The sequence below is a fragment of the Lepisma saccharinum genome, chromosome 20 (assembly GCF_977018435.1).
Source record: "Lepisma saccharinum chromosome 20, izLepSacc3.1, whole genome shotgun sequence".
Classification (NCBI taxonomy): Eukaryota; Metazoa; Arthropoda; class Insecta; order Zygentoma; family Lepismatidae; genus Lepisma; species Lepisma saccharinum.
The window spans coordinates 13,816,191-13,830,206 of NC_139248.1; the positions used below are offsets into that span (position 1 = coordinate 13,816,191).

General features: G+C 35.1%; 1 protein-coding gene across 1 annotated transcript in view; it reads right to left on the minus strand.

Annotated features, from left to right (window-relative positions):
* Positions 1–353: 353 nt before the first annotated feature.
* Positions 354–14,016, minus strand: part of Cad89D (cadherin 89D) — a 192,643-nt gene continuing 178,980 nt past the window's right edge. The window contains exons 16-19 of the mRNA XM_083142133.1: positions 11,309–11,377; positions 9,769–9,963; positions 3,996–4,409; positions 354–2,140 (exon numbers count right to left, since the gene is read on the minus strand). Of these exons, the coding sequence (XP_082998259.1) occupies positions 1,942–2,140; positions 3,996–4,409; positions 9,769–9,963; positions 11,309–11,377 (877 nt within the window). The 3' untranslated portion in view covers positions 354–1,941. The remainder of the gene's footprint in view (positions 2,141–3,995; positions 4,410–9,768; positions 9,964–11,308; positions 11,378–14,016) is intronic.

Consider the following 14,016-nt stretch of genomic DNA (forward strand, 5'->3'; position numbering starts at 1 on the left):
GAATATAAAATGTGATTTTTTTTTTACTTTTCTAGCCTTGCACTCCTATGCGCAGTTTCAAGATTTTTAAAATTTAAATATAATTTTTAATAAATTCGTATTCTATGAGCTAATAATTCGTTGACGTTGAGTATCTACAAAAGAGTAACGTACAGTTATGTTTTAAAGAATCTTTTACATGCAATAATTTTCCAAGATGGGTATCTCTAGATGTGTTACTTCTTTTCGGTCAAATAAATGTGTTAGTAAGTCACTTATTAGATACTAAAGTTTCACTCCATGTATAGAGTAACCTTGATTACTTTAAATATGGTGTACGTTCTCAAAATAAATTTCAACTAGGAAGTGAATTATATAACATTTTATTATTAACGAAATTAAGGGCTACATATTATACATTTCTAGACTTATTTACATATAACATATATTTTTAAGTACATGATTTCGAATGCAATAATTCACATCAATGTAATATTTTATGTCATGTATTGTTTCTTCTGAGCTCATATCACAATATCGCATATTTTATTTTCACAATTAAATATAAACATTAATATGCTTTGTTCATTATTTGTAAAAATCGATATAAGGCAATTTACGTATTGGTTTTGTTGAAAATCTTTGAATGTGTAAACAAGTCACTTCTGTGCTACAAACTGTCCAGCAGCCATAATTGTGTTTTCTGACAAGCTGCTTTTTTTAATTTGTAATGAATGCTCGTAAAATTTCATATTGTCTTATTTTACAAAACTTCATATTAATTTGTCCATCAAGAACTATTTATAAAAACGCTTCGATTTCATATCGTACCAAAGAATTAAATCATGTCAATATTTGTCTTCATGGTCAATACAGAGAAACGATTATGTACAACAAAATATTCACATATTTAATTAATTTACGGAATCAGAATCCAATTTTGTCTACCTCATATTGTGTGACGTGGGTTTATAAAATGGGGTTTGGGTGAGATATATCATGTTTACATTTTGCTTTGAGTTCTCAGAAAGATGTCTGTTAAATGTTGAATATTCATAATGAGTGAAATATTTGGATAGACTAAAGTAGATATTTTAAAAACGGCATCATTATATACTCATGATTCTAACCTAAAATTATTGCAAAAACATCTGAAATTCATGTAAGGGATTTGTAGATAGGAAAGGCTAAAATTACATATGAAGCATTTAGAAAAAAACACTTTTTTGAAGCCTACGTATTAGTTTCTCGAGTTGAATCTGTAGGCTACTGTGAATTAATTATTGTACAATCTGCAACCACTCATTAATCTCTTTCAAGTTTACTTACTGCATTATGATAATGAACTATAGATACATTATCGGATTGATTTTCGTTGTTTTTGTCATTGCTGTTCTTGTAATAACACTCTACCATTACAAAATTGATATTCTCATCTTAAACGAATTAATTAATGTCGAATTTTAAACCCATACTATTTAATAAGTTTGCAGTTCAAATGGTACGTTCATGTTTTTCTTACTGATAAAGTGTTTTCCAATTAGATATTTTCTCACTAATATAATACGTTAACAAAAATGCTTCTATGCAATTGAAGTGACCACATATAATGCAAAACGTCAAACGTCACATGCACAATCTGGTAACTTACAAAATTCGATTTTTCGTTTTTGATTATATTCTTCAACAAAATATTTTCATAGTTATTGAACAATATGTACATAATAAAAGTATCGAATAGAAAATATTTGTATACATTTACACTTCAGGAAAAATAAGTGTTTATCTTGATTCAGAATCACTCAACTCAGTTTTCACTGATGTCTATGTCCACAGTGTTTCTTTCAGTATATATAGATCATATGGATGCAAAGCTGTTAAAATATGGACACATGCACATTGATCCACCGTTTCACTTGAATCAGTTACTTAGCCGATTGATCTGATCAGTCCCGCTGATGATCAGGAAGCTTTGTTCGTTAGTGAACACATCAGAATCCGTTCACTGGGTCTCCTCTGCATCGGAGGTGCCTGGTGAACCGGGGAAGGTTGATGGTTTTCGTGGGACGAGGGTTGCCTTTGGCGTCGCCTATGTTTTGAGGGGGTTTCTTCTCCATTGGGCTGCTGCCTCAACGATTTCAATGAGTCTTCGTAGCTAGCACTGCCAGAAAAAGCAATGATAAGTGTGCTCATAAAATTCACAATACAAACCTAATGAATTTTCACCAGCTCAGGACACAAAATTCTAGATATGGCTACACTGAAGAAACTTTACATTCCTGGCTCAAATTTTAAAGTCACATTAGCAGAAATTATTTTTTTTTAGAAATTTTTCTCTTACAGAAATTTGAATTTGATCTCAATCAAATAATAACTACTTAAAGGTAGGCCTATAGGTTATTAAGAACCTATTCTAACACTAGAACAAATTTGCCTACACAAATTTAATAACTATAAGTGATTACTAATGATTATGCAGATTATATAAGAGAAGAAAGAAATGATTACTCGTTAGCATATTATTTTTATACTATAATATCTTAATAGCCTTATAATCTCTATAAGGAATTTTTCTGTGTGGTCCATATTATTTCCTACACATAACAGGAAACTATTTTAAAACATTTTTTCAAAAAGAGTTAATATAAATATTATTAATAAACACAGGAAACATACTAATTTTATAATAATACTTTATAATTATATGTGAGCATTGATTGCAACGCTTACATATCATATATGCACCAATATTTATAATTGTTTCCAATATAAGCTGTGAAATGTCTACAATTTTAAAAAACTAACAAAAAGTCATTTCCTTTCGATTTTTGCTGTTATATAGTTAGACTATTTAATATATAAACCAAATTGTGCATATGGTTTTAAGCAGTAACGTTAATAATGAAAAATATTTTAAACAATATTATAAATTCACATACATTATGGTGTGTAAAGGAGTGCTTCTTTTGTGCATAGATTATAACCTAGTTCTGAAGTATGGAGAGTGCAATAGTGAAATTATTATAGAAGCATCGTGTTCTACATAGTGTGGTTGAAATACATAACCTAATATGTGCTGTGTTGAAATGTGTGCAAGGAAAAATTAAAAGAGTAAAGTGAGAAGACAAGAAGACATTACCAATAGGCTTTGTGATTAGTTTGTAGTCTATGAGAAAGGAAGAAGAACCTTGTTATGTGCTTGTGTTAAGTGAAGTAACATATATGGAGTTCGGAATTTGCTCACACAGAAAACTAAATGCATCAAGTCGATTGATGCACCAAAGTGTGTTTTTTTGGCCTTTGCCAAGAATGAGGTTTGCAGTTTGATGCATTTTTTTAATATCGTCTTTAAAAGTAAAGCCAAACTGCATCGTATGATGCAAGTGAGTATTTCTTTCCATCTCCATATGTACTATAATGCATCAATTGCTGCTTTTTTATGCATCTTTCTCGATAATACACTTAAACATTTGGTCTGAGCTGCAGGATTTATGCATTTCCTTTTGTTTCAGATGATGTATTTAATTTTCTGTGTGTACTTTACATATTAACTTGCAGTGCGAATTCGTGCTAATGTCTACCCTTTGACATGGTTTTGAGGACCATGTGAAGTTCATATAATTCTTCATGAGTAAGTGCGGTGTGCCAATTTCTGATGACGAACACACATTCATATCCATGAGGAAATGGTGCTTTTTGTGATCATGTGCAGTGTGCATTTGGGAAAACATCCATGTCGGGCTAGCCATGTTCCAATACTAGCCATACACATGTGACCAGTAGCTGTGAAATTGTTCATACATACGTGACCAGTAGCTGTGAAACTGTGCATGCACACGTGACCAGTAGCTGTGAAACTGTGCATGCACATGTGACCAGTAGCTGTGAAACTGTGCATGGACACGTGACCAGTAGCTGTGAAACTGTGCATGCACATGTGACCAGTAGGTGTGAAACTGTGCAAACAATTGGTGTGCTTCAGTTACTTCATGCAGTGCCGTCGGACGAAGACTTACTTGCTGCTGATGGACGAGTGACTCGAATGACCGCAACCACACCGTGTCTCCTGGTGGGACTCTTTGAAACCCGAGTCCCTGCTGGATTGCAACGACACCAGCGGTGCGATTGGTCCTCCGGCATCTCTCTGACCATTCAGGGAGCTCGATTTTCTCACCATCTTGCCATTCCGATGATGGTGATGACGCTGATGATTGCGGCATGATTCCGAATGCTGGCATGAATTCGGACTCGGTCTGTTGGAGGAGCTAGACTGAGAATGCATCTCCATGTAGGTGTCGGTAGTGTCGTCGCTGGCTTCCAGGTACGGGCTTGATGAGAACGATGATGCTGGATACAGGTTTTTACCTGGGAGGCGGAAGTCCAAAGAAAATCCTAGCGGTGGTGGGGGGAACACCTTGCTGTTCAGCCTCCTAAGAACAACCACGAATACAGAAAAGGCGTCAAGATATGTAGATTGACAGAGAAGAGCAAGTGAGCATTATAAAGTCACTTCCATGCACAAGTTAATTGAAAGAAAAAAAACATGTAGCAGAAAAGAGGTTTTCTACATCTGTTAGAAATGTTACTGGCATGCAAACTTAACTGAAATTTACCCATTGTGATTCACACTTTACCTATTCTAGCACTAGGTTTTGATAGAGTATCTAGTGCAGAGTTCCAACACAAATGGAAATATCAGGGAATTTGAAAAAATAAAATATGATGGAAAATCATCTAATTGATCAGTGAGTCCCATGGAAGCACATGTGAAGAACTAAAAAACACTGCTCCTACTTCCTGATAATAACAATTACAACCAATAAGTACTAATAACTACAACTTCAATAACTTGCTTCACACAAGCTGCTTTGAAGATACATGCTTTATATATGTGTTTATTTTGCATTACAGGTTAAATGATATTGTGTCCATTTGAAAACTTCACGTTTGTCAAAATTGTGAAAATATATGTTTTTGAAACTTTATATTGTTAAAAAAGGTGTTTCTTTCACAAAACCCATGGCCCTAGTCCTTAATTATATGCATTTTAGTCTTCATTTAGCATTATTTTTGGCATCAGACAGTGAATGTGCCTACATCGGTCAATACTAATTGAGTATCAATGAAAAAAAAAAGGAGATGAGGATGGTATGGCTATGAGAGGAAATGGAAGAAGCTGTTGTCAAATAAATTTAAAATAGTAATGTACTGGGTATTAAGTAGCTGGCAAAAGTTTGAGAATTCTGGAAAATTCAGGAAAACTACATTTGGAGTACATGCAGGAACCACGTAGTAATTATCTCAATAGAATTGGCAGCTGTCTTAGGATCGATCATCATTGCTGGCAAGACAAGTACAAAAAAAATGCTAGAGATGTCCTCTGAGTGTATGAATAGGCAAAGGTTAAAACTAGACAACAGATAATACACAATTAAGATTGCATGGAAATAGAGATTATTGTCACTAAAATTCAGACAAGTATTAGAAATGTTACTTCCATCACACAGTCGAGTCATAACAAGAGAAACAAGCATTGTAGCGTTAAATTCTTAAAACATACTTTGGGCTTCAAAATCACCCTACATTTATATATTACTGGCAATGTAGTGACTTTATTAAAAGTAATTTTAATACATAGTATTCTTATGTATATATTACATATTTGAATCAGGAAAATACATAATATAAGTTCATGCCAGAAGAATTAGTAGCATGCATTTTGAAATAAAGCAGAGTGCAATTGAAGCGGAAAACTTAAAAGTGTAAGATGTCAAGTAAATTGTCTTGTGTCAGTGTTCCAAACGTCCCGCGTATTCGTTCTATCGTACGTATAAAGTAAGTCGTTATTGTCGTGTCGAACTACTTTTTAACAGTATTTTCAAATTACCATGTATCTATCCTCATCGCTACACCTTAAAAATTTCCTTTTGTACAATTGACATTTGTGTACATGTAAAGTGACATTTTAAAAATCTATAGGTACCAAAGACATGTGTTTGGTGCATGTGAAGGATTATATTACGATATATTCACTAAAAAATAAAGCTAAAATCATATTCATTATATACACTTGCGTGCAAAGAAATAGACCCACCTCACACTTTTGACTTAAAATGTTTTTTTTAAAAAAATAAGAAAAAATACAATAAAAGAAGTATGAAGTATGTTGTTTGAAGGACCATTTAATAACGCTTAAAGTGAACCTAAATTTATTAACATTGCTTTATTCTGATAAGTAAGAACAAGTAAACATTTTATGTCAAAAGTGTGAGGTGGATCTATTTCTTTGCACGCAAGTATAGAATTGTCAAATTATGAAAAAAATGCAATCTTAGAGTTACATTTAATGTATGCTTAATTGGCTTCATGATATTTTATAAAAAAATGAAATAAACTGAATGAGACATTAATATCTTTATTTCAATAAATGCACGAAGTATAAATCATAATTAATTATGTAATATAAAATATTTCACGTAACTAGACCTATACTGAAATTGTAATTTACATAATTATATGTTTACATTTACAAAAAAGTTATTTAAATCTTAATTTTGAAAATACTTTTTTTTTACTTAATTATTGTATTTTACGCAAAGTATGTAATATTTGTTTGGAAAAATAAAATTAGGATAATCTTAAGTTCTCGATTGTGCTAATCAATTAATTTAGTGCTGAGATGTTTGTTGAAAGTTTAAGATAATGCCTATTTAAAGTAAATATATGAGTAGGCAATAATATAAATAATCTCAATTTTTAATAGTGTGACATTTTTAATCTAATATTTGTTTCGAAGCAATGATTTATCATAAAATCTGCTGTACATTTATACAATATCAACGTGTTAGAGAACAGGAGAGAGATACTACATTGTGCAGTGATGGAAAATTTCATTCAGCTATATTGTTCCTTTAATACTGTTGAAATTTAATGCCAATCAAATATAAGTATGGAAAATGTGTGGATATAGCTGAATAAAACTCGTTTGGTTTGTGCCTGTTTTTATGGTGCTTTTGCGTTAGGAAGGTTGTATTCATAACATACCTGTTTCTTTGTCCATATATTCCATGGGTTGGTTTGTATCATTAACTTATCTTCAGTCGCAAGTCGATTGCAAGCAACAGTTGTCACAAAAGTCTAAGATATCAGTTTGTGCGTTGTTTACGTCTCGTGGTATATACGGTATCAAGTTACAATGTCGGATTCGTAGACTGTTCGCACACGTATTCTAAATAGGTTCTTTGATGTAAATGCAGAAGTGATGGATGAACTTTTGGTATGTAAAGCGTAATTATCGTCATAACAACATTTCTATTATACCCTAAAAAATTAATTGTCTTGACGCATATTTCTTATTGCAATGCTATATTTATCTTCAGATGAACTTCAATAATATTAAAACTTCTCTATCCCCCTTCCAGTGTTTATAAGCTCACTACTAGCATAAATAAGTATGTATAATTATTCTAATAATGAGGTAACGTAAGGTAAAATTCCCTGTGCACATTGCACCGTACTATGAAGGGACAGGGGAGATGTGGAGATAGGGCTCCACACATCCTTGATCTCGGCGATTTTATGGAGGTGATGTGGCCACCACCACGCTCCGACCTCCTTTGTCTCCCAGCCTTATCCCCCAGGTACCGATTCATTTTAGGCTGGGTGGACTCCAGAGCTGCTTTATGCAGGGACAAGGCTGGGAATATTCAGCCCCTGTACTCCCAACCCCTGGAATCGAACTCGAGTCTTCCTTGCGGCAGTCAGACGCCCTACCGACTGGGTCACAGTAGTTCCATTCTAATTAATATCTGCATGTAATTATTTTGTAACACGAAAGTTGTAACTAATATAATTTGTAGTTTTTTTGTAGTTTGTTATTAAATATCTGAAATTCTTTCATTTTTCTACATAATTGTCATGTTGTGTGTCATTACTCCCAATATTAATTTAATTCAATCGATTCTAATGAAATGGGAGTTATACATTCCATTATTTTCAAACAAGTCTTACTACATACGTTCAACACTTCAATATGTTTCCATATCTTGCAATGTGGTACAACCAGTGATGTGCATCTACGCGTAAACAACGATAGTCTACATTCTACACGTAGACTATTTTATACACGTAATTACGTAATCTATGTAAACAACATGGCGAAAGGTGACCACTTAGCAAAGGGCGCCGTGAAATTAAAATAAAATTATACTGCATATAAGTTGCTGATGTGTGAGGAGAACTTTTCATACTGTTTCTTCCGAATTCGAACAATTTCTCACCTAGGTAAAAACCTAAGATAGGAGATATTATAGTGTTTTATGGGGGAAAGACCACTCTTGCCTCACGACTGCCATCTGGTGTTGTTTTTTGCATACTATTTATCTTTCATAGTTGATAATAGAAGATAAGATAAATTTTGTTGTAAATAGGGTTCTTTTCATTTCGTTAGGAACCAATATAATTGAAAATGTCACTTTTCTTTCATGGAACCCTTGAAAATTAATTTTAATGCAGTATACATTGTCTACGTAGTCTATGTAAACTACAACCCAGTGTAATCTATGCGTAGATTACGTGTAGACAACGCATGTATACGTAAACTTATAGTCTACGGCACATCACTGGGTACAACACATAACCACAATATCACGTAGTTTGGTTTCATTGAGAAACAGAACATGATGTAAAATAATAAATTAACAATCAAATACAAACAATATCGCTAAAGTTTAATTTGTTTTAGAGTATATAAAATATGACTTGATGTGATAGCGATAGTTAGTCTCACAAGCAGTTGCCCTTCCCCCCACTTTTTGCCACCTTTACCCCCGCACTATGCTAAACCTTATCTACCAAGAGAAAGTAAACTGTATTTTCCCCCATCCCACTTTTGGAACCCAATCACCTTTTGTTTTGAAATAGATTGTAATTTGGAACTTCTGTCTTTAACAATGCATCTCTTAATTTTGATGAAACAATGACCAGTCACATTTCATTATAATTGTTAAGTAAAATCATGCAGTTTTCATTGGAAATCTCAGTTTTATTTTATTCCATGCAACACGATATGTGCTTTTATTTACCCATAAAAGTTAGTAAATATATTTCTTATCAGTAATAATAAATAATCAGGACATGTCTAATATTTCTTCATATTTTTGAAAATTTCTTAGGGTTCATCCTGCTCATAGAATTGCAATTTTGTTAATAACGATACATTTCTTTCTGCAATATTATATCCAACAATTCACAATTTTTCACAATGTGAAACCACAAAATGTATTGATTACAGTCGATTCAGCAAAGTACGTAATATTTAATGTCAAAATTACACCATCTGTCAGTCACCATATGTCTTAATTTCAGTGTGGCATGTTAGGTTGAAAATCGAAAGCAAAGTATGTTGTCAAGCAATTAGTGACATATATTTTATTAATATTAACTACGGTCAATCTACTTGTATACTATTAAGCATTAATGCCTTCATAAATATGCAAATTTAATTTCAATTTCACTAACAGTGCCTACCAAGCATTTCTTATAATTATTGAATATCTAAAAGAATTAGCAACTAGATGTTTAAGTAGGTAATAAAGAACAGAACAAAGGAAGTTTGGCGGAAAAGACAGAAACATCAAGTTTAAACAAAAACAACTTTAATAATTACTTCGTAAGAAAACATTGTACAGTTGTATAGAATTTTAAGCAACAGGCACGTAGATCACAACATGATTTTGTTTTGAAAGCAAGCGAAGCGATAAGTTAAGAAATAGTTTCGAGGAAACTTACCGCTTTCTTTTAATGCAACCGACACAAATGGCCGCGGCTAGAGCACCAATGAAAACGATGCATCCTAGCACCACCACGCCCACTTCAATGGCGTGCAGATATTGCCGACTTTTCTGCAAGGGAGCGCTGCGTATGTCCATTACTTTGTAATTATCCAGGTACTTTTTGATTTCACCTTCTCTGGTGCTGAAAACCCTGAAATGAAAAATGTTCCATTGTGTGTTAAAAACATTGGATTTGGAATTTTCAGTAAGGTGTAGTGCGTAATGTATACTTTCATAATGGTTTGCTGATATTAAATTGCAATGTTTAAAATATTCCTAGAAGTAATAAAATCTCTATAGGTTCGCCTCTACCAGTGACGGCGATTGGGCGCCAAAACTGCGAGCGGGGGGGGGGGGGAAGGAAAGTTTACATTATCTTCGTATAGATAGGGCATTAAGAGGCCATCCGCCACGTGACATTGCTCATTGTGTCCCACAAGCACCACTAACAACTTTTCTTTATTCAGTCCTACCTCAAGGGTATATCCTCTTTCACTATTTTGCAGGTTCAGTTAGTGTTTTTATGCACACACGCACTTAATAATACCTACTTCAAAGAAATTATTAATCATAGCTGTCTGTGAACACACACTTACGATCACGAAAAAGCTTCTATTTTTTGTCCCTAGATGGATGGCATCAGGCTGTTATTTTGGACATTTCCGCCTGTTCGAAAGCAAATCTTCGAACTTAGCTAGACCGCTTCAAGAAGTTAATCTGTATACAATGGCGGAAGCAAGCACAGGGCGTCGTTCTGTTTACTGTTTTGAAGCAAACATGTAACTTGTACATATATAGTTAAATTTCAGCGTAATAATTACGTTTTTCTAATATAACAAGAATGCCCGTTGAAGTAAATTATATAGCTTAGTACCAGCTCAGAGTGCGTAGTTAGAGATTGGTTAGTTCATCGAAATCCCCAGCCTAACTATTGCCTATTTTTGGGGGAGCAGGAAAAGGCTTAATAGCCAAGATAATGAAGGACAAAAAAAGGCCAATGTCAGGAATTATTCCGTAAAAGCTGAATTTTGGTCAGTTGTAGTGCAAAACCCCAAACGTCCCCGCCCCTCCTCGCGGGGCTTCCCCTAGCGCCCCCTCAAACATCAATAAGGTTAAAAGTACATAATACAAACTGATTTGTTACATATTTTGTGACTGACACAATTTTCAATAAATATATAAATTTGTTTCTTAGCTCTCTTTTAAATATGCCAGCCTTCGTGCTGTAGTGACTACGACAACAGGAATTTAGGCAAATGCTAAGTAAGCATTATCTTTGTTTATTTACCTATTTCGTCAATTCGCTGTTCGTCGTGATTAATCTTCGGAGGAAGGAAAGCCACGTTACAAAAAACAAACAAAAAACACGCAACAATTTGAAAGCTATTATTCCCACACTTAGTCGTACACTCCGGGCTGTAATACAGTATTGTTTGGAAAATGAATTTGTCAAAGCCAGGCAGGAAATAATTATTTACTTCCTCGTGCGTACTTACTGCTGCAAAGTATCCATGTCGATTAAGACGTTCATTTGAGGGTCGACTGCATACAAGTAGAGGTCCGTGCTGCAACAAAAACAAACAAAATTTTGTAAACATTGATGTAAGCAGGTAAATGCATTCATTTCTTAATCAAATTCTATTCTTAACCAGCGTTAATTCAAACTCACTCGCCCTATTATCTCTCTATCTTTTAACACCCCTCCACACACATTATATATATATATGTGTGTGTATATATATATATATGGCTAATCGGGAAGATGAGGATGAGTGATGATATGATGAAGGGACATCCAATGAACACCCATGCCCTGGTTGGGATTCGAACTCGCGATTCCTGGCAACGCTAACCACTCCGCCACGGAGGTTGGCGTATATAATACGTGGAAGTTGAACTTTTATATCCCCTACATCAGAGACGTACCTGCGACACTGCTTTAAAAAAATAAGAAGAGGAGAGATCTTATATTGTTTATCTTACATTATCATATCAAGAGATTGCTTAGTACCCCGGAAGTACTTGGGTAAATAACTCTTGGCTTACGGCTTTGAAGACAGCGACATATATGCTACAGTCTTCGTTCACAGATGCATAAATCAGCAAGAGAGTTACACGCCTGCAGCATAGGTTGAAGAACTGCAAGCACTAGCGAAAATTAATAAAAGAAATTAAATTCTGACAGCGAAATAGAGAGATTGCTAAGTGTGCATTCTTGAGACGACAGCAACGCGAGAAATAGGATAAAAGAACAAAGAAAAATCTTCCCGGGTCTACACAGGAATAAAGAGAATACAAAATCCCTAACGCTTAATGTACCAGATATGACAACACATTTTAAACAAGGAAGAAAACTAGGAAAGAAGTCTTTATGGAGAAGATTTCTGGCATTAGACGCCAACGCAATACTTTCAGCAGTTTTTTCTAACTTCTCTTTCACAATACAGTTGTGCGTACCCTTTACGAAACAGTAGGAAAAGCTATTTTTTGTTATCTCAAATTTTCGCGCAAGATTCTCTCAGTGTGGTAGTCCCCTCCCCACTCCCCCTCTTTCCGTTTCCTCTTGGCCTTGTTCCAAATTGTTCTTCTCTGCTCTTTGAATGCTGCTGAATTAATCGACTCTCATCTTGTAATTGCTCTTCCGGACCTCAAGTGTTGGGGTAGAAGGGGTTGCTTGAGTGGGGGGTTGCAAAGTAAATTTCAAGGATCGTCAGTTTGCCGGGTGGGGTTGGATGATTTGTGTACCATGGGCACGGTATGGTGTTCTCTATGTTCCATTTCGTTGGTTGGTTCGTTTTGATTTTCGCCGAGGCTCGCTTCCTATTACTAAATATCTTTCTGTTCTCTTCTCCTATTTCTAATTCTTACTCTGTTTCTCTTAGTCTTTTCAATTCGTATACTCACACATCACTGTCCATACCCTTCTCACTTTACCTGTATCTTTTGTCTTCTTTCTTCACTAGCCTCAATTTCTCGAATCCAGGACTTTTGCGACACCGTCGTATGCGACACTAGCATTTCTGCCGTCATATGCGACACTGTATGGAAAATACGTATATTCCATGACAGTTGCGACACCGTCATCTGCGACACAAAGTGTAAATAGCTTCCCTTCACACTTTATCCAGGCTTAGGACTGGCAGCATCATGGAAGCTGGTGTGTTTTTGAAAACCTTTATTAGTTTTCCTTCACACTGGCATCATGGAAGCTGGGTGTTTAAAAGCTGGATGTATTTATCCTTTGTCAATGACGGATTGTTTAGATCCCTTGTCAGTATAGGAGCAGACTGCATTCCCTTGTCAATGTAGAAATGTAGAATGCGTCGTTTCTCTTGTAGTTCAACCAACATCTTACTATTTTCATTCCAATTTCTGAAGGTACGCCATTCTCCTCAAAAAGCGCTTAAGATCTCTATGCATTTTATAGTCGACAAACTCTCTTTGTATTCTCTCATCTAATGTAATGTACAGACGTCGTCTACGTCTAGCTGAACACATTCTTATACACAGCCGCATGTCGGGATCTGTTTTGTAATCGTTTGTCAGTCCCAACTCCTGCACCTTTCGCCACAAACATTGGTTAAAGTGATAATTACAACCACTGAACCTGAGCCTCGGGAAATACTTTCTTCAGAGACGCTATTGCTGCTGCATCTCCATTCGCCTTTATCAAACTGAAGAAATTTTCAAATGTAGTCTGATCCTTTTTGGGTAAGAGAGCATAGACTAAAGGGATAATTGTTAGTTTCCTCGGCGGAGCTTCCAATGTCAACGTGTATGATGTACAACTGGGAAAACTGTCGACTGCTGCTCCTGAAACCACCGAAACACGCTGAGACGAACACCTGCGGGCCTTGAACACTTGCGTGCAGAAGTGCACGTACGCAAATGTCGCTAATTCTGGTAAACAAATTAGAAATCGTAGGGGAAAATCCAAGCAGTGTCGCTTATGACGAAAAAAAAAACAGTTTTTGGCTTAGTGTCGCAAATGACGGTGTCGGAAATGTCCGAACTCCCAATTTCTCTACCTGCCGATTCATGCTATCCGTTTCTTATCTCTCTCACTTCTACTCTCTGATTCTCTGATTATCCTTGTCTTTACTTTTTTTTCTGAGTCTGATTCTATATCTTTCTCTTAAGGGGGAGAGGGACAATTTCCCCTCGGTCTTTCTTGCTGGGGCAGCTGCCGATCACCGTTGCCAAC